The sequence below is a fragment of the Poromitra crassiceps genome (genome assembly GCF_964638095.1).
Source record: "Poromitra crassiceps genome assembly, chromosome: 1".
NCBI lineage: Eukaryota > Metazoa > Chordata > Actinopteri > Beryciformes > Melamphaidae > Poromitra > Poromitra crassiceps.
Genome location: NC_139623.1, coordinates 3,142,535 through 3,169,518, shown reverse-complemented (window position 1 = coordinate 3,169,518; position 26,984 = coordinate 3,142,535). Strand labels below are relative to the sequence as shown.

The 26,984-nt window shown below is 42.8% G+C and overlaps 1 protein-coding gene across 1 annotated transcript in view; it reads left to right on the top strand.

Annotated features, from left to right (window-relative positions):
- The window catches only part of LOC310784871 (nuclear factor of activated T-cells, cytoplasmic 1-like), a gene marked incomplete at both ends in the record, with an annotated part of 104,095 nt that extends 90,035 nt beyond the window's left edge, over positions 1-14,060 (top strand). Inside the window, one exon of the mRNA XM_083645907.1 lies at positions 14,005-14,060. Coding sequence (XP_083502033.1) covers positions 14,005-14,060 — 56 coding nt within the window. The remainder of the gene's footprint in view (positions 1-14,004) is intronic.
- Between the last annotated feature and the right edge of the window lie 12,924 nt (positions 14,061-26,984).

Sequence of the window (26,984 nt, the reverse complement as noted above, 5' to 3'; positions counted from 1 at the left end):
CAGCGAAATCTCTAGCCGTCTGCATCAGCCTCTGCCGGAGCATACGTTTCTCATTCAGCAGCTTTATCACATGCCAGAGTTATTTTACCATAAAGCCACTGGTAATGATGCATACAAAGACTTTTAATCTGTCTCCCTTCACAGACGTGTGTGTGCTTCACTCACTTTGGTGCAATTTCAGGCTTTCCTGTTTGCTTAGACTTGGTTATGCCTCACTAGTTGTTGTTTGCTTTGACTTGGTTATGCCTCACTAGTTGTTGTTTGCTTTGACTTGGTTATGCCTCACTAGTTGTTGTTTGCTTTGACTTGGTTATGCCTCACTAGTTGTTGTTTGCTTTGACTTGGTTATGCCTCACTAGTGGTTGTTTGCTTTGACTTGGTTATACCTCACTAGTTGTTGTTTGCTTTGACTTGGTTATACCTCACTAGTTGTTGTTTGCTTTGACTTGGTTATACCTCACTAGTTGTTGTTTGCTTAGACTTGGTTATGCCTCACTAGTTGTTGTTCCTCTTTGCTTTGACTTGGTTATGCCTCACTAGTTGTTGTTTGCTTTGACTTGGTTATACCTCACTAGTTGTTGTTTGCTTTGACTTGGTTATGCCTCACTAGTTGTTGTTTGCTTTGACTTGGTTATACCTCACTAGTTGTTGTTTGCTTAGACTTGGTTATGCCTCACTAGTTGTTGTTCCTGTTTGCTTTGACTTGGTTATGCCTCACTAGTTGTTGTTCCTGTTTGCTTTGACTTGGTTATGCCTCACTAGTTGTTGTTTGCTTTGACTTGGTTATACCTCACTAGTTGTTGTTTGCTTTGACTTGGTTATGCCTCACTAGTTGTTGTTTGCTTTGACTTGGTTATACCTCACTAGTTGTTGTTTGCTTAGACTTGGTTATGCCTCACTAGTTGTTGTTCCTGTTTGCTTTGACTTGGTTATGCCTCACTAGTTGTTGTTCCTGTTTGCTTTGACTTAGTTATGCCTCACTACTAGTTGTTGTTCCTGTTTGCTTTGACCTAGTTATGCCTCACTAGTTGTTGTTGTTCCTGTTTGCTTTGACTTAGTTATGCCTCACTACTAGTTGTTGTTCCTGTTTGCTTTGACTTAGTTATGCCTCACTACTAGTTGTTGTTCCTGTTTGCTTTGACCTAGTTATGCCTCACTAGTTGTTGTTCCTGTTTGCTTTGACTTAGTTATGCCTCACTACTAGTTGTTGTTCCTGTTTGCTTTGACCTAGTTATGCCTCACTAGTTGTTGTTCCTGTTTGCTTTGACTTAGTTATGCCTCACTAGTTGTTGTTCCTGTTTGCTTTGACCTAGTTATGCCTCACTAGTTGTTGTTCCTGTTTGCTTTGACCTAGTTATGCCTCACTAGTTGTTGTTCCTGTTTGCTTTGACTTAGTTATGCCTCACTAGTTGTTGTTCCTGTTTGCTTTGACTTAGTTATGCCTCACTAGTTGTTGTTCCTGTTTGCTTTGACTTAGTTATGCCTCACTAGTTGTTGTTCCTGTTTGCTTTGACTGAGTTATGCCTCACTAGTTGTTGTTCCTGTTTGCTTTGACTTGGTTATGCCTCACTAGTTGTTGTTTGCTTTGACTTGGTTATGCCTCACTAGTTGTTGTTCCTGTTTGCTTTGACCTAGTTATGCCTCACTAGTTGTTGTTCCTGTTTGCTTTGACCTAGTTATGCCTCACTAGTTGTTGTTCCTGTTTGCTTTGACCTAGTTATGCCTCACTAGTTGTTGTTCCTGTTTGCTTTGACCTAGTTATGCCTCACTAGTTGTTGTTCCTGTTTGCTTTGACCTAGTTATGCCTCACTAGTTGTTGTTCCTGTTTGCTTTGACTTAGTTATGCCTCACTAGTTGTTGTTCCTGTTTGCTTTGACTTGGTTATGCCTCACTAGTTGTTGTTCCTGTTTGCTTTGACTTGGTTATGCCTCACTAGTTGTTGTTCCTGTTTGCTTTGACTTAGTTATGCCTCACTAGTTGTTGTTCCTGTTTGCTTTGACTTAGTTATGCCTCACTAGTTGTTGTTCCTGTTTGCTTTGACTTAGTTATGCCTTACTAGTTGTTGTTCCTGTTTGCTTTGACCTAGTTATGCCTCACTAGTTGTTGTTCCTGTTTGCTTTGACTTAGTTATGCCTCACTACTAGTTGTTGTTCCTGTTTGCTTTGACCTAGTTATGCCTCACTAGTTGTTGTTCCTGTTTGCTTTGACCTAGTTATGCCTCACTAGTTGTTGTTCCTGTTTGCTTTGACTTAGTTATGCCTCACTAGTTGTTGTTCCTGTTTGCTTTGACTTGGTTATGCCTCACTAGTTGTTGTTCCTGTTTGCTTTGACTTAGTTATGCCTCACTAGTTGTTGTTCCTGTTTGCTTTGACTTAGTTATGCCTCACTAGTTGTTGTTCATGTTTGCTTTGACTTGGTTATGCCTCACCAGTTGTTGTTTGAAAGCGAGCTCTTGATTTCCCACAATCTGGAGTCATCAGTCAGTTGTAATCCGCAAGATTCTGGTCTATTTTTTATTTGGTGACAGCTTTGGTGCTAAGCACTCGTTGCTATGGTGTTTTTACACTGCACTTCCCAGAATCTCTCTTGAGGAAATATGACTTTCTGTAGACTGTAGGTGGCGATTTTTCCCACGGAGCAACCAAGGGCATCATCATGCCAAATTTAGGTCAGGCAGTCAGTCAGGAATGCTTAGTGAGGTGATGTGCTTCATCAGATGGCCTTTAGAGGGAGCTTGTTTCTTTGTCTGTTCAGCCATGGTGGCTATCGCTGCTCATGCCAACTATCCAGTTCTTCTGTTTATTCGAAACAAACTAGAAGCATAAAACGCATCGCTTCCTTTGCACCAGAGGATTCCTCCCGGGAAACACCTTCCAGGCACCGGGTGTTTAGAACAGCAAATGGAAAAGCGTTCATGAACTGGCGAAAGGTCGAATCACTATTGTGTTATATCAGTTTGCAATAAAGTAGCAAAACAGACACTTATTCATCTAAAAATTCTTACTACTTTATTACTTATTTCTACCTTAAATCATTTTCCAGGGTCATTTAATCTGTTGCAGTGTGAGAGGGCTGTACAGTGAAAAGTGACTTCATTTCAGAGAAATGGGCGATGAGGGCACCGGAGAGCAACCCTAACCATGTAAACACCTCCTCCTCATCCTCCCTGGAGACCCGGCCTCGAGCGATCACACCCGCAGTCTCCGGGGCCCGGGAGGAAATGAGAGGAGGAGGAGGTGACGCGCTCACAAAGAGAGAGAGAGAGAGAGAGGCGAGATAGGCAGAAGCACAGCACATCATGCAAGATCAAAGAGAAAGGTTAGGTCCTGCTGGGGCCAAAATAAGCACATCAGTTACGGGGCTTTCACTAAAAACTGTTGTCTTTAGATTTGCTGCTCTAATTTGGGAGGCTGCTGCTTAATTTGCGTTTTGTTTGTTTTTTTCTTCTCAAGGCTGGATCGAGTCTCTATGAAGCTTCTCGGCTTTAACTCGGATTCTGGCAAAGTGAGTTTAATCTGGCCTGGGTAGACACTTAAAGTCTCCCGGGTCAGGTCGTTTCGTTTGGCAACCAGTTGGATTCATCTGGCTACAGAGAGCAATGAAGTAGCTCCACTGAAGGCTTAGGCACATCAGAGACTCACAGGTGGAGATTAGAGAAGAGCGTCACTTTATCTCACTGACTCCATGAGCGCGAGGGATATGCCACTGTCCTTTCTCAAGGCCGCTCTCCTCTACTCCAGCGATGGGCTCCAGTCTAGAAGCAGCAGTCTGGAAACTTCCCTCCAAGATTCGAAGGCTCGCTTTGTCATCGGAGCTCAAGCGCTTAACTGTTAACCCTCCCTTCTTCACTTCTCCACATCTTTCCTCTTTATCTGTCTCTGTCTCTCCAGAAGAGAGGGACCACATCACTCCTCTCTTTATCTGTCTCTGTCTCTCCAGAAGAGAGGGACCAAATCACTCCTCTCTTTATCTGTCTCAGTCTCTCCAGAAGAGAGGGACCACATCACTCCTCTCTTTATCTGTCTCAGTCTCTCCAGAAGAGAGGGACCAAATCACTCCTCTCTTTATCTGTCTCAGTCTCTCCAGAAGAGAGGGACCACATCACTCCTCTCTTTATCTGTCTCTGTCTCTCCAGAAGAGAGGGACCACATCACTCCTCTCTTTATCTGTCTCTGTCTCTCCAGAAGAGAGGGACCAAATCACTCCTCTCTTTATCTGTCTCAGTCTCTCCAGAAGAGAGGGACCACATCACTCCTCTCTTTATCTGTCTCTGTCTCTCCAGAAGAGAGGGACGAAATCACTCCTCTCTTTATCTGTCTCAGTCTCTCCAGAAGAGAGGGACCAAATCACTCCTCTCTTTATCTGTCTCTGTCTCTCCAGAAGAGAGGGACCACATCACTCCTCTCTTTATCTGTCTCAGTCTCTCCAGAAGAGAGGGACCACATCACTCCTCTCTTTATCTGTCTCAGTCTCTCCAGAAGAGAGGGACCAAATCACTCCTCTCTTTATCTGTCTCAGTCTCTCCAGAAGAGAGGGACCACATCACTCCTCTCTTTATCTGTCTCAGTCTCTCCAGAAGAGAGGGACCACATCACTCCTCTCTTTATCTGTCTCAGTCTCTCCAGAAGAGAGGGACCACATCACTCCTCTCTTTATCTGTCTCAGTCTCTCCAGAAGAGAGGGACCACATCACTCCTCTCTTTATCTGTCTCAGTCTCTCCAGAAGAGAGGGACCACATCACTCCTCTCTTTATCTGTCTCAGTCTCTCCAGAAGAGAGGGACCACATCACTCCTCTCTTTATCTGTCTCAGTCTCTCCAGAAGAGAGGGACCACATCACTCCTCTCTTTATCTGTCTCAGTCTCTCCAGAAGAGAGGGACCACATCACTCCTCTCTTTATCTGTCTCAGTCTCTCCAGAAGAGAGGGACCACATCACTCCTCTCTTTATCTGTCTCAGTCTCTCCAGAAGAGAGGGACCACATCACTCCTCTCTTTATCTGTCTCAGTCAGTCTCTCCAGAAGAGAGGGACCACACTCCTCTCTCTCTCACTCCTCTCTTGGCATCCCTTCACTGGCTTCCCTACCAAGCTACTGAATCCACTTTGCAATCCTCTGCATGGTCTTGTGCCTCAAACATCCATCTCAATCAGTCATTTAGTCTCATATTCAGCCTTCAAAATTTAGTTTTTTAAACAAAGAGAAAAATTCTTCCAATGAGGTGACAACTGTACATTTTTCCAATGTATTTTCTAGAAATGAGTGGCAATATTTTGCAACAAGTCAGAATAAGACAGATCACTGCACTATCTTATGTTGATCAAATTAAGGTTTTAGGACTCAATAGACGACCTAAATCACTTAAGATACATATTTTATATACATATATGTATATATTTAATATATTTCTGAACTTTGGTGCATTTACAACACATGTCCCTTAGGGTGCTCTTGTCTATTCTATACAATAACCTTCCCAAAAGTATTAGCAGAATTGTAATTTGTAAAAGAAGACTTTTCCTTCCTCTGTGGTCTTTGAGTGTGGTTCTCTCTCTTTTCTCTTGCCTCCCTCTCCCACCTTTCTCCATCTCCTCTTCCGGCTTTCATATTCTTTCTCCTACTCCTCATATTATTCTGTGTTTCCATGGCTCTAGTTCTAATCTCATGGCATGTCATGGTGTTATTGTTCACCTTGGCGGGGTGCGGGGAGCTGTTTGGCCGTGGCCCATGGCACAGGAGTGTCTACACAGTGCCACAGCTGCCGCAGGAGAGTTGTAAAACCCCAGCGTCGACCCTCACCGTAAACTCTGCTTCGTTTTAAAACAAACCCTCGCTCTCCGGCCCTATCTCCTCCACTTTCTTTCTTTTTCCCTCGATCTCCACTGTCAGCCGTCCAGACTGAGTGCTTCCACATGGGAGAGCCCGGGCCCTTCACACATCAGCGTAGCCGTGGGGATGAAATATGCTGTCTGTACATATCATCACATCATTAGGCCCAAAGGGAGCCCGGGGATGGATTAGATGCTGTCTACCTGCAAGGCTCAGATGAATCTATGAAGCACTTTATCAAGATGAAGCATTAGTGGAACACTTTGTCTCTTTCCATTTGTGTTTATCTATGGGAATAATGATTGCGTACTTGTTGGTACCTCTCCGTCTCTTTTGGGCCTCTTTCAGTCTTTCTATTTGTCATTTCTTTACTTTCTCTCCCTCTGTCATGTGTGTGTGTGTGTGTGTGTGTGTGTGTGTGTGTGTGTGTGTGTGTTCTGACCCTTGACCCTTCCTTACTCTTGACACTGCTAGGTATCAGCAGAAGATGAGTGACGTCGCTCAAGCCTCTCCGTCCAGCCATTTCGGGCTTTGCGTGGGAGGCAGCAAATTGGCCATTAAGTGTTTCTGCTGAGGCCCGAGAGAAGATTTGATATAGTGGGGAAACAAAAGTAATATGTACCAGGAAATTCAATTGTCTCTCTCCAGCAACTTGGAGCTTTAGTTTGGCTTCTCCACCAAATCAATGTCACATGCATGCCGAGTTCAAACGAGGATTAGCGTTTAAAGTGAACTTGTGTGTCTGTCTGTCAGATTGTGCGAGTTCCTCCACGGATTCCATGCCAGTGTTTATCTGTGTTTATATGAACGAGCCCTCATGACTCAGACCTACTTCCTCATAGGCTGCTGAGAGCCTGAGTGCCACAATGGGAGGAAACTACCTCCTCGTTCTCACAAACCTGATGTGGTACTATAGGAGCTTACAAGTGTCCGCATAGGAAACATCCCCCTTTGCTACGGCGTGAAGGTCCTTGACCCTAACACCGCTACGCTTTATTCAAGTAGTGAAAGTGTCAGTGGTTCAGGAAGGTGCTGTCCTCTCTCTCGGTCTCTCCATCAAGAGACTTCTAGTGAGAGCAGAACTGCCATGCAGGAAGCCTCAGTTGCAGTGCGAGGTCAGAGGTGGTGTTCTGGAGAGTCAGCTGAGGGAAGGTGATGTCACCCTCTGCCAGGCAGTCCTGATTTGACCCACTCGGGTTACGACAGCAGGAGCCTCCAAACGGCTCCCGGGCCTCAGGGCTCTGCTGCGTCTCCTCAGACCACAGGGCATTCTCTGTTCTCTGAGGAAGGCTGACTGTTATCGCTCCCTGCTAACCATGCTAACTAAATCCCCAGTGCAGGTCAGGTTCAGCCTGAACTCATGCAGTCAGAGTGGCCAAATGAAGTCATAATGCCACAGCCTGGCTAACTGAATAACAAGGAGGCCAAATTTCAGCACGACTGTGATGGACTTCTCTTTTCTCTCCTATTCGTCTTTATCAGAGTCAGAGCAATGAAGATGCAGAATGACTGTGATGGACTTCTCTTTTCTCTCCTATTCGTCTTTATCAGAGTCAGAGCAATGAAGATGCAGAATGACTGTGATGGACTTCTCTTTTCTCTCCTATTCGTCTTTATCAGAGTCAGAGCAATGAAGATGCAGAATGACTGTGATGGACTTCTCTTTTCTCTCCTATTCGTCTTTATCAGAGTCAGAGCAATGAAGATGCAGAATGACTGTGATGGACTTCTCTTTTCTATCCTATCCACCTTATTTTTGAATGCCCCACTGTAAAAAATAATTGTGCGTACAAGTTCCGGTTTAACGTGACTTATTGGTGCAGCTTGCCATTTCCTAAATGGTATTCTACTTGATTTGAAAAGATGGTCGCCTACACTCAGTCCCTTGTACCCTGGCTGAATTGAACATAACTTGGCCAATAAGTATTTAACATACAAAATAAAACAACCCGTAATATCTTAATTTTATGTAGAATGCAGAGGACATGTAACTGTTTAGTTAAACTTGCATTCCAGGAATATTGTGCTCTAAAGATGACGATAGTGGCTCGAGACTGTTTCGTCCTGAAACCCACACGCTTTGCGGTGGTGGTTTTAGCGTAACCTATGTGGGATTCGAGGCGTAACCTATGTGCGTTTTAGCGTAACTTATGTGGGATTCGAGGCGTAACCTATGTGGGGTTTGGCGTAACCTATGTGGGATTCGAAATAACGCATCCGAGATATTAAACGTTATGAATATAGCCACGTTATAAACAACAAACTAATGCTGGTGATCCGTATGGAAACAGTGTTACTCGAAATGGTTAAAAGTTCTATCAATTTGGTAATTTAGTGGCGTTTTACTGCCATGTAACATAACTAACTAGCAGCTAATATTAGCCACAGCAGGCGATTACCCATGAATGCACTGACTGCGGTCTTAAAGGGATATTTATCGACGAGATTTTTGCCAAGCTGGACCTGATTAGTGATTTGCTCCGTTCGCCCAGACGGGTGTCAAGCTGTCAGCAACAAGGCTGGGAGGATCACACCGGAAGAAGCACCCATCAGCAGATCAGGCAAAAATGGCCGCGAAAAATAAGGTGGATTCGTCTTCATCAGAGTCAGAGCAATGAAGATGCAGAATGACTGTGATGGACTTCTCTTTTCTCTCCTATTCGTCTTTATATGAGTCAGAGCAATGAAGATGCAGAATGGCTGTGATGGACTTCTCTTTTCTCTCCTATTCGTCTTTATATGAAAAGGGGAGGTCAGCGTTCACTCTGCCAGCAGTCACACCCGATGGAGACTGGGCCTCAGTTATGAGCCGCTTGCCCGTCCAAGGAACATTGGTCGGCCTCCACAAAGGAGCTGAACTGTCCATTGAGCTGTTCAACATGGCTGGCATCGTATGAAAGTGCAGACATGTTGTTGTGTCACGCTCACACCTGCCTGAAATAGAGCCCGCTCCGTCCTGACAGGTCCTGACCACGGTTTACCGATCACAGCGGCAGTTCAGCTAATAAACAATGTCGCTTTGTTCGGGTGAAGGTTGCAGTAGGGGAATTATGTTCAGTTCAATTTTCCACAGTTTTTGTTTATTCATAGGTGGGCTGTGGGTATCCTCCCAGTCACAGCTTTCCATGATTAAAATGAGGAATGATGGGGAATAAAAAAAAAAAAAAAAGTTTCCAGTCGTGTTGGGAAGGTTGTCAGGCCATCGAGAGTTCATGTATATCGGAAAAGAAGGATATTGATATAATAATATACAATTGCACACAAGACAAACCTGCAACTAATATGATTATAAATATAGCTTTTTAGATGTGTTTTCTAACTGCATAGAGATCATGTAAACAGAAAATAACCCCCTGGCACCCAAGCTTTACAAGGCCGGGTTTATGGAAGAGAGATTGTATTAGGCCCATGCCCATTCATGTTATGCAATGCGTTGGATTTTTGTGGGTAAATTCCGCTCTGAACAAAATGTTCCCTAGAATATCTAATGTAAGTTCCTCACCTTCTGCTATATGTATTTGTGGTTGTCTAGTCATTTCTGAGGAGGTCAGGCAGACACAGGGAGAGAGTCATCTAGGACAGCGTGTTTTCCCTACAGACAAGGAACTGACCGAAAATGCAGACTACATGCAATTCTACAGCAGCCCTTCTTTCATCAGTGCTGAGGAATTAGGTGCATCTCAAAAAAATACTCAGAATAAGGTGGTCAGAATTCAATTGCACACTAAATTGATGCAGGGAAATGTTTTAGCATATTCAATTAAATCAAACTAGTAATAAACTAAAATCTACAGTATGACCCCAAAACTAACTGACATAAAATGAAAATGAACCTGAAATTAATTTAAGCTCATGAGCAAGTAAATTTAACAACTCGTTTCTAAAATGTAAATGAGGCTAGATTGGATCAGGGAAGTTTAAATTGAAAACAAAAGCTGATGGAAATCCCTTTCATTCATACTAACCCTGAAACAGGCCCCTGACATTTAAGGTAAAATATAGTAAATGTACTGAAAATGCCATAACACCAATCCATGTGAGCGTAGGAGCAAATATTCATGTGGTTATTATTTTTTGTCATAATTTATTTATTTATTTATTTATTTATTTATTTATTTATTTATTCATTTATTCATTTATTTATTTATTATGCCCATAATAAATGCTTAGAATATATTTATGAGTTCGTGAGTTTTCATCAACTGCCCTTTAACTCATTCACTGCCAACAACGTATGAACACGTTTTCAGAATCCAGCTGTTCCCTGCCAACAACGTGTTTACACGTTTTTGGCATCGATTTTTTTTTTTTGACGGTGGGTTGTGCATCTAAGCCTTTTACATCTCTTATATAATTATTGGAGCCACCGAACGTTTACAACCCATTCCACCGACCCACTAAGTGGCAACAGTGCTCCTGGCTAGAGAAAGGAAAGCATTTTTTTAACTTGTCAAGCCATTCTCAGCCCAGCCATTCTCCTTTTCGCGCTGATTGCTGGCGATGCGGGATTGCAAATTTACATAATAGATTCAGCCGATCTACTATGATCGGGTGATAGATTACAGTTGGAGGAACACACTTTGAAACACGCAGCATAAATATGACCAGAATCGCAAAAACTTCTCTCAACCAAAACTCCAAACGAGCGAGTCCTTCCCGACTTCCTCAAACAGCGGCCCAGACATGCAGGGACAGGAGAGCAGCAAAGCACTGACTGGTGACAAGCTTGTCCGCCCACGGAGGGCGGAGTTGAAGCAACTCGAGAGGGAGGGAGAGAGAGAGAGAGAGAGAGAGAGAGAGAGAGAGAGGGAGGGAGAGCGAGAGGGAGGGAGAGAGAGAGAGAGAGCGAGAGGGGGAGGGAGAGAGAGAGAGAGAGAGCCAAAAATGAATGGTTAAAGTGACAGTTCCATCCAATTTCACAAAAAGCCGTTTATCTCTGAATATTCTTTTTCACGCTAAAACCATGCTGTATTCAACTGCTAATGCTTACATAACTACTAACTCTACAAACTAACTCTTTTAGACAGAGAAAGTACACATTCTATTAGTACTTTTGAGATATTGTATGTTCACAAACTCCAAGCTGAAACGAATCCTCGGCTCTTATAAAATGAGCCATAATCCTCAAAAAACGGCTTGGCAGAAGCTACCTACAGCAAAAAAAAACGTCTGGCAGTCAATGTGTTAAGTTTGGTTTTTCCCAGAAGATAGTGGCACTAAATAGTGACACCAACAAACCCATTAAAGATGTATAAATAGCAGCTTGGTGTTGTGTTGTGGTGGAACACTCGGCCACATCCTGTTTCTGAGGCTCTCACAACGTCAACAAGGTACATAGATGAAAAGCAGGGGCCAGTCTTCTACCTTGACATCTCTCTCTTTTCTTTACTGCTCGTTTCTTGTTTCTGCAGAATGGAAAGTCATTGGGCATGACGGTGGAAAATATGAGTTGATAAGAGCACAGCAGAATAACAGTGCAGTTAATGTGTGGGCGTAGGAGACGTCACTATTTTTACACTGAAAAGAAGAAAGGAAGTGGTAGCTTTTCCTCTCAGACAAATAGGTACGTTTGTGGCTTTCTGCAGACGAGCTGACGGGTTTCCCCTGCGCCCGCAACCTTAGCGAGGTAAGATCTTAGCGAGGTAAGACAACAGCTCCAGGCTGTTGTCTTACCTGGCTATAGAGAGGAGCAGTCACATTAGAGTTGGATCGTTTCATTGCTACGTGTGCTGCTCGCACCTCCCTTATGTCCTGCAAAAGGCACAACCAAAAATAACCTCAGCGTGTAAATGCCTGTTTAGCCCAGAGCGGAATTGAGTGGAAAACAGCCAGCAGTGTTGGCTCAGGCTGCATTTTTCCAATGGGAGTTCCTCCTGTTTAGGGAGGTGAGCCCCAGCTAACCTGTGTGCGTGTGCATGTGTGTGTGTGTGTGTGTGTGTGTGTGTGTGTGTGTGTGTGTGTGTGTGTGTGTGTGTGTGTGTGTGTGTGTGTGTGTGTGTGTGTGTGTGTGTGTGTGTGTGTGTGTGTGTGTGTGTGTGTGTGTCAAGGTTATAATAGTTTTGGATTTTTTCATTTGTTTTTATTTTTATTAGTTTAGACTTTTTGTTTTCAATTTCAGTTTTGTTTTCATTCGTTTTTAAGGTGGGTTTGATCGTTTAGTTCAGTTTTAATTTTTTGAAAATGCTTAGTTTTAGTTTTAGTTTTTATTAGTTTCAGTGTTAGTTTTAGTCTTTTTTCCCCCTTTCCTCTTTTTTGCAATATGGGGTGTTTGTCAGGGGTGAGATTCAAAAGGGTCATAAAGATGATAGATCTAGGAAAATAGATTTAATCTCCACTCAAAATACTATGGCTTATTATGTATGAAATACTTTAAACTGACAAAGACTAAAACATAAACTAAACACTAAACATTTTCTCTTCAAAAATTTTTTTTTTTTAGTTAGTTTTATAAACACACAATACTGTTTCAGTTAGTTATCGTTTTTTTGTAAAGCTTAGTTTTAGTTTTTATTTAAATTTATTTCATGTTTGTTCAATTCTAGTTTTTGTTTTTTCATTAGTTTTCGTTAACTATAATAACCTTGGTGTGTGTGTGTGTGTGTGTGTGTGCGTGCGTGCACATATCTGGGTGGGTGAATGTATGTACTGTAAGTGGAGCATTACTATGACAGTATGTGTGTGGCCCATTTATTTAAAGTGGTAATCTGCAAGATCCGCTTTGCTCTTTTCTTTGTCAGTGCAGCCCTGGTGGCTGTTTATGCTAGCTAGTAGCTATAGCCAGTTCCTTCTTATTACAAACAAACCAGAAACAGAAAAGAACAGAAAAGGACAGAACAGAAAAGAAAAGAACAGAACAGAAAAGAACAGAAGAGAACAGAACAGAACATAAAAGAACAGAACATAGAAGAACAGAACAGAACATAAAAGAACAGAACATAAAAGAACAGAACAGAACATAAAAGAACAGAACATAGAAGAACAGAACAGAACAGAACAGAAAATAAAAGAACAGAACAGAACAGAAAATAACTAAACAGAACATAAAAGAACAGAACAGAACATAAAAGAACAAACCAGAACAGAACAGAACATAAAAGAACAGAACATAGAAGAACAGAACAGAACATAAAAGAACAGAACATAAAAGAACAAACATAAAAGAACAGAACATAAAAGAACAGAACAGATCAGAACAGAACAGAACAGAACAGAAAATAAAAGAACAGAACAGAAAATAACTAAACAGAACATAAAAGAACAGAACAGAACATAAAAGAACAAACCAGAACAGCAATGCATGATGCATGATGGTTATTTGTAATCAGCATCATATCATCAGTTCAATACAGCAGCATACTGTATTGTTATCCATTTACAGTACAACATAGAAAGGCTGCAGGTCAGAAAAGGACTCGAGTCTGAACTGTTGACATAGTTCTGCCTCTTCATCTGCCTCCCATTGTTATGGATGAGATGTGTTCTGGGCTGATGATCAGCTGTTGACCTAAACACTATCTAGTGATAAGGAGCTGCAGGCCCACACTGACTTGGACACACATCAGCGGGCCTTCGGGTGGGTGGACTTCCTGTCTCACTGATTTTACTAGACTCCTCGGTGTCTGTCTGTGTCTCTCTCTCTTTCTCCCTCCCTCTCTCTCTCTCTCTCTCTCTCTCTCCCTCTCTCTCTCTCTCTTTCTCCCTCTCCCTCCCTCTCTCTCTCTCTCTCTCTCTGGATTTGGGGTCCTCGCAATCTTACAGTCACTTCCCTCCGTTGTGCCAAAGAACACAGAGCAGATAAAGGCCGGGGACTGATCTGTGTCTGCCGACTGTGGGAAAGGCGCGGGCACAGGAACTAGTGCAGGAAAGACAAGAAGATGACTTAAAAAAAATAGATTTGTGTATTGGACCGATACAGGTTATTGTAAAGGCCAATATCGATACTGATACGTACAAAACCAGGTTGAGTGGACTGAGCATGCATGCTTCATCACCACGCTTCACATTCACACACCTTCAGGTCATGACCTTGCTTCTGTAATGTCTAGACTGCCGCTGCCCCCGTTCAATCTAACAGAAACATCTTTCAACTGGCCTCCGACGTGCTTATGATCTCTATTGTCATTTGATGAGATTTTTGAAAAATGCCCTCCCCCCCCCACCTCTCTTTTTTCCACAGTTAACGAGATCATCAGAAACGACCTCTCCAGCATCTCTGTGCACACTCACGCATAGACGCCCAGAAGTCTTTGGCAGCAGTACACACACACACACACACACACACACACACACAGAGGGGCAACAACAACAACAACAACAACAACAACAAGGAGCCGATGATAACCCTGGAGATCCAGATGATGAAGAATAAATTATTGACCAGGATCTTCCTCATGTCTGTCGCTGCCATCCACTCCTCCTCCTCCTCACTCAAAGGCTCGCTGCGGAGCCACACTGACAATCACTGACAAGAGACTGCGTAGCTACGTTTGAATAAATACAAAAGAAAATGAATGTTATATAAAGGGAAGTGATACGGGGAGCAAAGTATACAACTACACTTGCCTTAATTCACAGCAAAAAGCTCTTCGGTGGACCAAACAGCTCCATGAGACTGAATAATGACAATCTCCATTTTGAGTGTGATCTGTGTTGTACGTTAATGCATGGACAAACTAATGGGACGACGAGTGTTCATTGGTCTGTGCTAACCCAAGTGGTGCCTTACAGCAACAGTGACAAAACACCGCCTACAGCAACAGTCACGCAAATGCAAATGTTTATGGCTCATTGTAACCCAAAGCGGTGGTTTTTATATGTTTGTCATTTCAATGATTTGTTTACAGGGAAACAGGAAAAAAAAGGCTGGAAAAATATGTAGGGAATATGTGAATAGTTAGAATTGTATTTGTTTCCCTTGCTTTCTTATTATCTCGTTCATGTATACTGAATGTTATGTATGATATTCTTTTTTGTATAAACATGTATTTGAAAATCTACTTATGTACTGTATGCCTTATGCTTATATTATGCAGTTTGCTCTTTAACTCTCAGTTCTCCATTTGTCTTCCCCCTGATAGGACGATGTGTTTGTACCACTTCTACTACCTTCATTATCCTTTCACCTTAGTGCCTATTTCTATCCTCCTGCCCCCAGACTTCCACTCCACATTAGACCTACCTACAGAGATGTTCAGACACTCTTCATTAGACCTACCTACAGAGATGTTCAGACACTCTTCATTAGACCTACCTACAGACATGCTCAGACACTCTTCATTAGACCTACCTACAGACATGCTCAGACACTCTTCATTAGACCTACCTACAGAGATGTTCAGACACTCTTCATTAGACCTACCTACAGAGATGTTCAGACACTCTTCATTAGACCTACCTACAGAGATGTTCAGACACTCTTCATTAGACCTACCTACAGACATGCTCAGACACTCTTCATTAGACCTACCTACAGACATGCTCAGACACTCTTCATTAGACCTACCTACAGAGATGTTCAGACACTCTTCATTAGACCTACCTACAGAGATGTTCAGACACTCCTCATTAGACCTACCTACAGAGATGTTCAGACACTCCTCATTAGACCTACCTACAGAGATGTTCAGACACTCCTCATTAGACCTACCTACAGAGATGCTCAGACAGACTTCCACTCCACATTAGACCTGCTACAGAGATACTCAGACAGACTTCCACTCCACATTAGACCTACCTACAGAGATACTCAGACAGACTTCCACTCCACATTAGACCTACTACAGAGATGGACAGACTGCCACTCCACATGAGACCTACCTACAGACATGCTCAGACAGACTTCCACTCCACATTAGACCTACCTACAGAGATGCTCAGACAGACTTCCACTCGACCTGAGACCTACCTACAGAGATGCTCAGACTTCCACGCCACATGAGACCTACCTACAGAGATGCTCAGACAGACTCCCACTCCACATTAGACCTACTACAGAGATGGACAGACTGCCACTCCACATGAGACCTACCTACAGACATGCTCAGACAGACTTCCACTCCACATGAGACCTACCTACAGAGATGCTCAGACAGACTTCCACTCCACATGAGACCTACCTACAGACATGCTCAGACAGACTTCCACTCCACATGAGACCTACCTACAGAGATGGACAGACAGACTTCCACTCCACATTAGACCTACCTACAGACATGCTCAGACAGACTTCCACTCCACATGAGACCTACCTACAGACATGCTCAGACAGACTTCCACTCCACATGAGACCTACCTACAGAGATGCTCAGACAGACTTCCACTCCACATGAGACCTACCTACAGACATGCTCAGACAGACTTCCACTCCACATTAGACCTACCTACAGACATGCTCAGACAGACTTCCACTCCACATGAGACCTACCTACAGACATGCTCAGACAGACTTCCACTCCACATTAGACCTACCTACAGACATGCTCAGACAGACTTCCACTCCACATGAGACCTACCTACAGACATGCTCAGACAGACTTCCAGTCCACATGAGACCTACCTACAGAGATGCTCAGACAGACTTCCACTCCACATTAGACCTACCTACAGAGATGCTCAGACAGACTTCCACTCCACATTAGACCTACCTACAGAGATGCTCAGACAGACTTCCACTCCACATTAGACCTACCTACAGAGATGCTCAGACAGACTTCCACTCCACATGAGACCTACCTACAGACATGCTCAGACAGACTTCCACTCCACATGAGACCTACCTACAGAGATGCTCAGACTTCCACTCCACATTAGACCTACCTACAGAGATGCTCAGACAATCAGAGAAGATATACATATCCAATGACAACAATAAGCTGACCGGTCCGGCAGGGACTTATAAAGGCAGGTATCAGCTTTCTCTTTCCGCCCAGCTAGAGGTTTGTTAAACAACGGTATGCTTACCTGCTGAATTTTGACGAGAATACAACGATATACACTTGTCCACACTTCTTGCACTGCAGGTTCGCGTGTAAATAGGCAGCACAGATAATACGTACAAGTATGCAACAATCTCAGTTTTACCCTTCCTCTGTGTGATCAAACTGAGGACCTGGCAGGACTGTTACTTGGCAATAATTGATCTACTTATATCAAAGGATTTTATCTTTGGTGAAATTATTGTCCAAGTTTTCCTCTTTTCTCTTAATGTTGGAGACCTTAGCGTAGAACGGTCCCCCCGTACAAAACCTAACATTATGCACTTTACCGTAGAAACAGAGCAGGTTTTCTTGCTTCCAGACCAAATATTGTACTGTAGATTGTTTTCCATTGTCGTGTGATAAACAGACGAACTGGCCCACACCACCTCTTCTTTCAGTCTTTTCCATGTTAAACAACTTTTTCAAGCATGCACACCATATTAATGTTGGGGATAATTTAGCAGACAGTAGCTTTCAATATACTGTAGCTTCCTAATACATTTTAGACAGACATATATATATAATAGCATGACTGTATGTATAAGGTTTCTATTTTGTGCCTTATTCTCTTTCTTGGCTACAAGATCATTGCAACTCTATAATGCTTTTTCTGTGTAGGCACAAGGTGAAACATAGTTCTCTTTAATATGAAATATTTATGAAAAATGAAATGGTGTTTTAAGTGCATTTAATGTGTTCTCAACAATGAATTAATAAATGACATAATGATGACCATACTTGACTATAGTTCTGGATTATTTTGTCTTTTTTTTTTTTTTATCTTTGAGTGAGCTATATAGAGTAGGCTATTTCAGTGTTGTCGTGAGCAGTTTGATACAGTATTACTGTCTGTCCTATAGTTTATTCTCTTGATAAAAGTTTGCCTCTACAAAAAGGGCTCTATTTAGCTTTGTACTGTAAAGATCAGAACTCCCACAAGATTGTTGCATGTCTCTGGCTGTTGGAAATTATATGTTTTCAGATACTCCATTTGCTATTTATATATATAAAATAATAAAATTTGCATCACAAAATCCCGAATCAGTTACTAAGTTCCTCTGTCTTTGTCTTTTTCTCCCTCGGTGCATATTGAAAGCATTCTGGGACTATTACACGCATAGGCCATATGGTGGTGCTTAAGGCTCTGTGTAGCTCAGGGCTGTGATATTCTTGTGTTATACTGCTTGACCTTAGTAAACCCTGGACTGTTCCAACCTGTCCCTATATTCCTAATAAAACCTCAAATGGAGACAGTTGGACATTGACATGTGTAGGAAAAATTATTGAATTTTTTCAGGCACAACACAATGGCATTTTCAAAAAGAATATTGATTCCTCTATCATTTACTCATGTGTTCACTTCACTTAAAAGTACAACAAAATAATCAATAGATTAAGGCACTTTACCATCTGCTTCACATCATACAAATCTGTCTCGTTCATTTCCAACAAAGAGCGTCTTATTTCAAGCAGCGGGCCTTGTTTGTTCCAACGTAAATGCAAAGCTATACTTCAGCTTGTACAATGCAACAAGCTGCTGATAGGCCAGGTACAAGCAGAGGCCTGTGTGTGTGTGTTCCGGTGAGTATTGTTAGTAGCGGGTGGTTGGGAGTGAAACAGCTCCTCGCCATGGGAGCTGTGCCACGCTCCTGTGTACCACCTGCCAGTCCTCCAGACTTTTTCCATCCAGCAAAGTTACAAATGGCCCATCCCCATAGTGACAGAAGGCGGGCCTAGGCGGTGCTCCCCTGTACGACCGTGGCAAGCCCAAAATAGCTCCCCTATTTACAGATGCAGCCACGCCCCTTTTTCCTGGCACTCTCTTCTTACCTAAGTCTTCCTCTGACAGAAGCGTAGCCTTTGACACAGTGGAGAAATGACTGCAGGACATGGTTTCCATGGCCCGTGCAGCAGACAGGTGGAGGCACTGACTAGAGAAATGGAATATGCATGATGCGAAAATAAGAGGAGTTGCACAATTTATTGTTGAAAGGTCAGGGAAGGCCCGTGTGATTCCCCCCCCGAAGTAAAGAACCTGTACAAGCCCACGGCAGCACAGAGTTGTAACTCTACGCAGTATTGTTTGTATTGCAGTGTGTCAGGAAATGTATTTATTGCACCCATTACCTTTTACTGACTAGCAATTTTAAGCCAATTAAAGAATCATGATGGCTCCTTGTGTTTGTGATTAGAATAACACATTTGCAGTTAGCTAGTCACCAAATAAGATCACGTGTTAATTTGCACATTAATTTGTTAAATCAAGCAAGAGTAAAGAGAGAAAGCACTTGTTGACAGGTCCTCTGTTCTCCCATTGGCTCCCCTGGCCCCAGTTAATTCACCAGCAGTTGTCCAGTGAGCTGGAAGCCCAGGGCCGGTTCCAGAACAAGATGATTAGAGGTGCATCCTAGATACTGTAGGAAGGGGTGCAGATGCCCGGCCAAAGGCCGGCCGTCCGAAAAATTTGACATGTTATTTTACTAAAAATAATGCATTTGACCATCATTTCAAGTAGAATGATACCACCCAAGCAAGAATATTTCAAGTGTTTCAAGTGCTTTACTGAAATATTTGGACCATAGGCTATAATGATAATACAATTATCTCAACCTTAAAAGGTTACATATAGGTGCCAAAAAGCCATAAAATCACATCAAAGAACAAAGAAAAACAACAACTATAATTCAAGTTTAAACAGTAAGTGTGCAGCTGTAGCATTTATTTAAAAAAAATTTTTTTTTTTTTTTTACTTTTCAACTGAGCATGCAGACAATTAAAATAAGGGTGCAATGCATGCTTTTGGACCCCCGTAGAACCGGGCCTGTGGAAGCCATAAGTTCACAATGCTGATCAGACCTCGTTGGGTTCGACAGGTCGTTGAGGTAGTAGTAGTGTAATGCATTGCCAAATGCTTTGGGAGTCAACACATTAATGCTTTTCCCAATGCTAAAAAAAAAAAGTGCTTGATTTTATTTTTATTTATTTTTTTGCTCGTCACGTTTGAGAAATAAAGTTGCCAGTCTGAAAACCCATTAAATCTACAGTCGGCTATAGTGACAAAATTACCCTACTGATTACTTGTGAGAAGTTAATTGAACTGACTTTGACAGACTGATAAACTGACTGACCAGCTGACTGACTGACCACCTGACCAGCTGACTAGCTGAAACAGACAGATTTTGTGGTGTGACTGCATGCAATAAACTGCAAAGGCAAGCAAAAAGCAGATCTCAGATCATAACGATTGCAGCGCGTGCCATTTTCTCCCCGGGGGCCGCGCGCACCCTCCACCTGGCACAGGGCACGGCTTAGAAGTTTCACTCTGTGGATTTATAGCGCCTTTATAGCTCTGCTTCCTCCCCATTGTATTCCCATTGAGCCCTTGATTTGGGCTTTTTATAAAGTGAGTGCATAGGCACAGTGGTGGAGCTCCTGCCCTCTTCTCTCTCCGGCCATCTGCAGGCAGTAAATCCTCAATATACCTCTGTTATGAAGGGCACGTTGAAACCCATGGGGGTGGCTTTAAGAGATGCTTTAAGAGATAATTGCTTGACCATACACAGGGACCTTTGATAGTTTTGTCCCATAAGTGGCTCCACATTTGATCTTTTTTGGTCCCTTGAGTCTGTTTTTGTGATTTTTTTTTCTACTGAGCTTGATATTTAGTCTTGAGAAAACCAAAGATATAAACAGATCCTCTTTTCGGTGACCTTTTTGGTGATAAGGAAGGACGATGGGAACCATGTGTGTGTGGATTTGTGTTTGTGTTTACATGTGTTTCTTTTATGTGTGTGTTGTTGGGCAGTTCAGGGCGGGGTGGTTAGACTCCACAGGTGTACCGGGACCCTTTCATGGGACCACTGCACATGTGACAGGACCAGCAGACGACCCGCTGACATGCTGACATGGTCCCATCGTTGCGCGCCCACAGACAAATCACCTTTTTAAAAGACACTTTAAGAGACGCTCAAAAAGACAACCAGATGGGGCCTGGAAAATCTTGTGCTGTCTTTTATTCTCGCATCTGCAATCATTCAGCTTGATTCACTCTTTCTTTCTTTTGCGATGCATGAAATGTTGTGCAAGGATTTGTAAAATTTGGCCGGTGGACATGTGTTTGAGCTTAAGAAATCTGAAAAGTGAGAATTATCTGAAAGTGTCTGTTTATATGATCACAACATGTGAGTTCTCCATTCTCCACATCAAAGCCGACGTACTCTAATATCCCTTTGTAGTTCACTCTGAGAGCTCAGATTCTTTGCTGGAAATGCTCGGAGACGTCATCCTTCCATTGTTTGCTGTAAATGTTTGGGTCCATATGCACAATGTTTACGTTGAAGTAGGTTGTAGGACACATTAGGGATGCTCTTAATGGGCTGCAGTAAAAGCCCTGGCTAGTCAGAGTTCAGGCAGGTGCAGACTCTTACAGTAGATAAAGGAGCCTGGCACTGGAGATGAGTTCACGACAATCACTGTGAGGCTTTTAGACGCCTTCTCCAAGCTCAATCTTCATTTCCCCTGACACTGATTTTGCAATAAGGATCCGGAGAAAAGGGGAATGTCCATCTATTCATTTTAATGATCCCTCATTATTGACTGCTGGCAGGGAGGGGGCGGGCGAAGGTAATGATTCTTTGTCTTTGCTGGCCAATCACTCCTCTTAAAGGAATAATACTCTAAATAAGGCCACTAATGGATGCCCAGTGTGACCTCAAGCTGACCCCACACACAACCCATGTGAATTGACTTCCCGACATGAAGGACTGAAAGTTTGCCCCTCTTCTTCCCACGGCGCTGGGCCAGCGGCCCCCGCCGAGGTCAAGAGATGGAGAAGTCAGGTCAGTCAGTCAGTCAGTCAGTCACTCAGTCACTCAGGAAGTCATTCATGGACGTAGGACGTTTAGTAAGTTTAGTCGGGAAAGGGGATGTAGCTAGGAATAGGAAGGTGGTAGAGAGTCGGGAATCGAGGGGTGGGTGGGGGGTTGACTAGGGGGATATGGGTGGGGGAGGGGCAAAGAAGGGGGTTGGGAGACACCACTGGGCTTAAAGGTTTGCACTTGTTTTGTATTTCTCTAACAGTTTCTCCCCACTGAGGTATTACAATTTTATCTCATAATCCTAATCCATTGGAATTGGACCCCATCGGATTTTCTATAAATGCAAGATGTCACTGGAGATAAAGTCACTGTTTTTTGACATAAATTATCAAAGGCTTCTGTCTTGTCACCAACCCAAATGTTCTGTTCCAGCATGATTCCCCAGCTTGAAAGCTTTCCAAATCCAGATATTTTCACTGCGCGAGAAATGTTTCGCGACCCGTCCAGAATAGGTTTTGAATGCCCCGGCTTCTTGGCCTTTCGCCAGACGACTTAGAGTGGACTTGCGAGGAAATTCCCACAAGTTTCCCTCTCTCACTGTAGCACGGATATTGTGCTTTATATACAGTATGTATAGCCTATATACTGTGTTTATATACAGTATGTATAGCCTATATACTGTGTTTATATTCAGTATGTATAGCCTATATACTGTGTTTATATACAGTACAGTATAGCCTATACTGTTTATATACAGTACAGTATGTATAGCCTATATACTGTGTTTATATTAAATATGTATAGCCTATATACTGTGTTTATATCCAGTATGTATAGCCTATACTGTGTTTATATTCAGTATGTATAGCCTATATACTGTGTTTATATACAGTACAGTATAGCCTATACTGTTTATATACAGTACAGTATGTATAGCCTATATACTGTGTTTATATACAGTATGTATAGCCTATATAATGTGTTTATATACAGTATGTATAGCTATATACTGTGTTTATATACAGTATGTATAGCTATATACTGTGTTTATATTCAGTATGTATAGCCTATATACTGTGTTTATATACAGTACAGTATAGCCTATACTGTTTATATACAGTACAGTATGTATAGCCTATATACTGTGTTTATATACAGTATGTATAGCCTATATAATGTGTTTATATACAGTATGTATAGCTATATACTGTGTTTATATTCAGTATGTATAGCCTATATACTGTGTTTATATACAGTATATATAGCCTATATACTGTGTTTATATTCAGTATGTATAGCCTATATACTGTGTTTATATACAGTATGTATAGTCTATATACTGTGTTTATATACAGTATGTACTGTATAGCCTATATACTGTGTTTATACAGTATGTATAGCTTATATACTGTGTTTTTAGCCCCATGACACTGTGTTTTTAGCCCCATGACGATTTAGCCTTAGGTGTGTGTGTGTGTGTGTGTGTGTGTGTGTGTGTGTGTGTGTGTGTGTGTGTGTGTGTGTGTGTGTGTGCGTGTGCGTGCGTGCGTGTGCGTGCGTGCGTGCGTGCGTGCGTGTGTGTGTGTGTGTGTGTGCGGGCGCGTGCTTGCGTGCGTGCGTGCGTGCGTGCATGTGTATGCGTGCGTGTGTGTGCGCGTGCATCTATGGTCTGCCGGTCATACTAGCTGTCATCGGTCTGTCAAGGTAATGAAGCCTACTTTACTGCAACCTCCAACAGCTCTTTAAGGCATACTTCACACCACTGAAGAAATACACTCAGGTAGAAGCTGTTCTGCCTGGATGGTCTGGTGGTTGGCGGGGATGTTATTAGGGGCATTCATCTACAAGGCTCCCCAAGCCCATACTGCACTGAAACTAACCACAAGACAACCCTATCATCTGCAAAGATCACCTGTCTCCTGCACACTATATGAATGTTTTATCATAAAAGCTTTTCTTTGTGCTAAGTGCCTCCTTGAGTGTTTGCTTTTAACTTTTGATTACTTTATGTCTTCTTGCAGAAGAGAGAAAAAGAGACGAGGGCCATTTGAATATAATGGACTTAACGGGAAAGGTGAAGTCTGTCTGCGAAGTCTGTGCAGTAGAGTTATCCACCACAGTGGTGGGTGTGAAAAAGTTTTGACAAAGTGGTCGTTTCAGTGCCTCGGAGTAAGAAGAGCTTCATCCTGATATTGTCAGATTGGGCCAAGCAGGTGGAGAGAGTCAAGGGGGGGAAACAGACATGACACAACCATATAAATTAAAGTATGGCAAGGTTCGTATAGGATCCATATGTTTCCGTCTGTCAGGAAATATAGGATGTCAAGCATCACAGTGTAAAAAGACTCATTTAGCAGCATGAAAGGCAGGCCAATTCAAAACTGTGCATTTGATGTGGTGGATCACATCTCATTTGGCCCATGATAGTTCAGCTGTTCTTTTATACGTGATAGCTGGGTTTCTTCTTTTTTTATAAGTCTTGAGTCATTTAGGAGAAAAAATATTTTTCTCTCTTCTAGTCCAGACGTTGAGGTTTCCAGCCCGCGGCCTCCCCCCCCCCCCCACTGCAGCTTTTACCAGACGTGGCGTTGTGAGAGGGGAATGGTCGATTGCATAACGGCAGGCGAGACTTGATCGTTCCTGGCCTTCTCACAAAATTCAATCATTCTCTGCATACTCCAATCCCATGACGGCCCATTAAAGAGGAGCACAGGCTAGGATTTCCCCTCATATGTTTTAAATTGAAATTACCATCACAAAGTCTGCCATGTGCATGAAGCTAGGGAGACAAGCAGCTTGACCATCACAAAGTCTATATGAATGAAGCTAGAGAGACAAGCAGCTTGACCATCACAAAGTCTATATGCATGAAGCTATGAGACAAGCAGCTTGACCATCACAAAGTCTATATGCATGAAGCTAGAGAGACAAGCAGCTTGACCATCACAAAGTCTATATGAATGAAGCTAGAGAGACAAGCAGCTTGACCATCACAAAGTCTATATGCATGAAGCTATGAGACAAGCAGCTTGACCATCACAAAGTCTATATGCATGAAGCTAGAGAGACAAGCAGCTTGACCATCACAAAGTCTATATGAATGAAGCTAGAGAGACAAGCAGCTTGACCATCACAAAGTCTATATGCATGAAGCTATGAGACAAGCAGCTTGACCATCACAAAGTCTATATGCATGAAGCTAGAGAGACAAGCAGCTTGACCATCACAAAGTCTATATGCATGAAGCTATGAGACAAGCAGCTTGACCATCACAAAGTCTATATGCATGAAGCTAGAGAGACAAGCAGCTTGACCATCACAAAGTCTATATGCATGAAGCTATGAGACAAGCAGCTTGACCATCACAAAGTCTATATGCATGAAGCTATGAGACAAGGAGCGTGACCATCACAAAGTCTATATGCATGAAGCTAGAGAGACAAGCAGCTTGACCATCACAGAGTATATATGCATGAAGCTAGAGAGACAAGCAGCTGGACCATCACAAAGTCTATATGCATGAAGCTATGAGACAAGCAGCTTGACCATCACAAAGTCTATAAGAAAACTCTCGTAACGGACAAGCCCGTCTTTTATTGTCACACGAACACCACAATACATGCATGCGGCCACAACACACTCATGCTGACGGTGGCCGGTGAAAAGTGTCCTCTGCATTTAACCCATCCAGGCATGTCCTTTCCTCCGGGGGGCAGGCCAGGAGCAGTGGTCGCTTTCTCGTACAGCGCCCGGGGACCAACTTCGGATGTTGTCGTCACTGGTCGGATGACGATGACGATCTGATCTTCTGCATGTTTTTTAGTGGGGGGGTTATATACGGAGGAACCCCCCTGGGGGAGCACGGGGAGAACATGCAAACTCCACACAGAGAGAAAGGCCCTTACGACGAGATACCCCACCTGGGCAGTAGGCACTGAAGATATGGGGGGGAACACAACCACAGCGCCCACAGTGTCCCAGGCGAGAATAGAACTCAGGACCTTCTGACTGTGAGGCGACAGCTCTACCACTGAGCCACCGTGCCCCTATATGCATGAAGCTAGGGAGACAAGGAGCTTGACCATCACAAAGTCTATATGCATGAAGCTATGAGACAAGCAGCTTGACCATCACAAAGTCTATATGCATGAAGCTATGAGACAAGCAGCTTGACCATCACAAAGTATATATGCATGAAGCTATGAGACAAGCAGCTTGACCATCACAAAGTCTATATGCATGAAGCTATGAGACAAGCAGCTTGACCATCACAAAGTATATATGCATGAAGCTATGAGACAAGGAGCTTGACCATCACAAAGTCTATATGCATGAAGCTATGAGACAAGCAGCTTGACCATCACAAAGTCTATATGCATGAAGCTATGAGAGACAAGCAGCTTGACCATCACAAAGTCTATATGCATGAAGCTATGAGACAAGGAGCTTGACCATCACAAAGTATATATGCATGAAGCTATGAGACAAGCAGCTTGACCATCACAAAGTCTATATGCATGAAGCTAGAGAGACAAGCAGCTTGACCATCACAAAGTCTATATGCATGAAGCTATGAGACAAGCAGCTTGACCATCACAAAGTCTATATGCATGAAGCTATGAGACAAGCAGCTTGACCATCACAAAGTCTATATGCATGAAGCTAGAGAGACAAGCAGCTTGACCATCACAAAGTCTATATGCATGAAGCTAGAGAGACAAGGAGCTTGACCATCACAAAGTCTATATGCATGAAGCTATGAGACAAGCAGCTTGACCATCACAAAGTCTATATGCATGAAGCTATGAGACAAGCAGCTTGACCATCACAAAGTCTATATGCATGAAGCTATGAGACAAGGAGCTTGACCATCACAAAGTCTATATGAATGAAGCTATGAGACAAGCAGCTTGACCATCACAAAGTCTATATGCATGAAGCTAGGGAGACAAGCAGCTTGACCATCACAAAGTCTATATGCATGAAGCTATGAGACAAGCAGCTTGACCATCACAAAGTCTATATGCATGAAGCTATGAGACAAGCAGCTTGACCATCACAAAGTCTATATGCATGAAGCTAGAGAGACAAGCAGCTTGACCATCACAAAGTCTATATGCATGAAGCTAGGGAGACAAGCAGCTTGACCATCACAAAGTCTATATGCATGAAGCTATGAGAGAGAAGCAGCTTGACCATCACAAAGTATATTTGCATGAAGCTATGAGACAAGCAGCTTGACCATCACAAAGTCTATATGCATGAAGCTATGAGAGACACGCAGCTTGACCATCACAAAGTATATATGCATGAAGCTAGGAGACAAGCAGCTTGACCATCACAAAGTCTATATGCATGAAGCT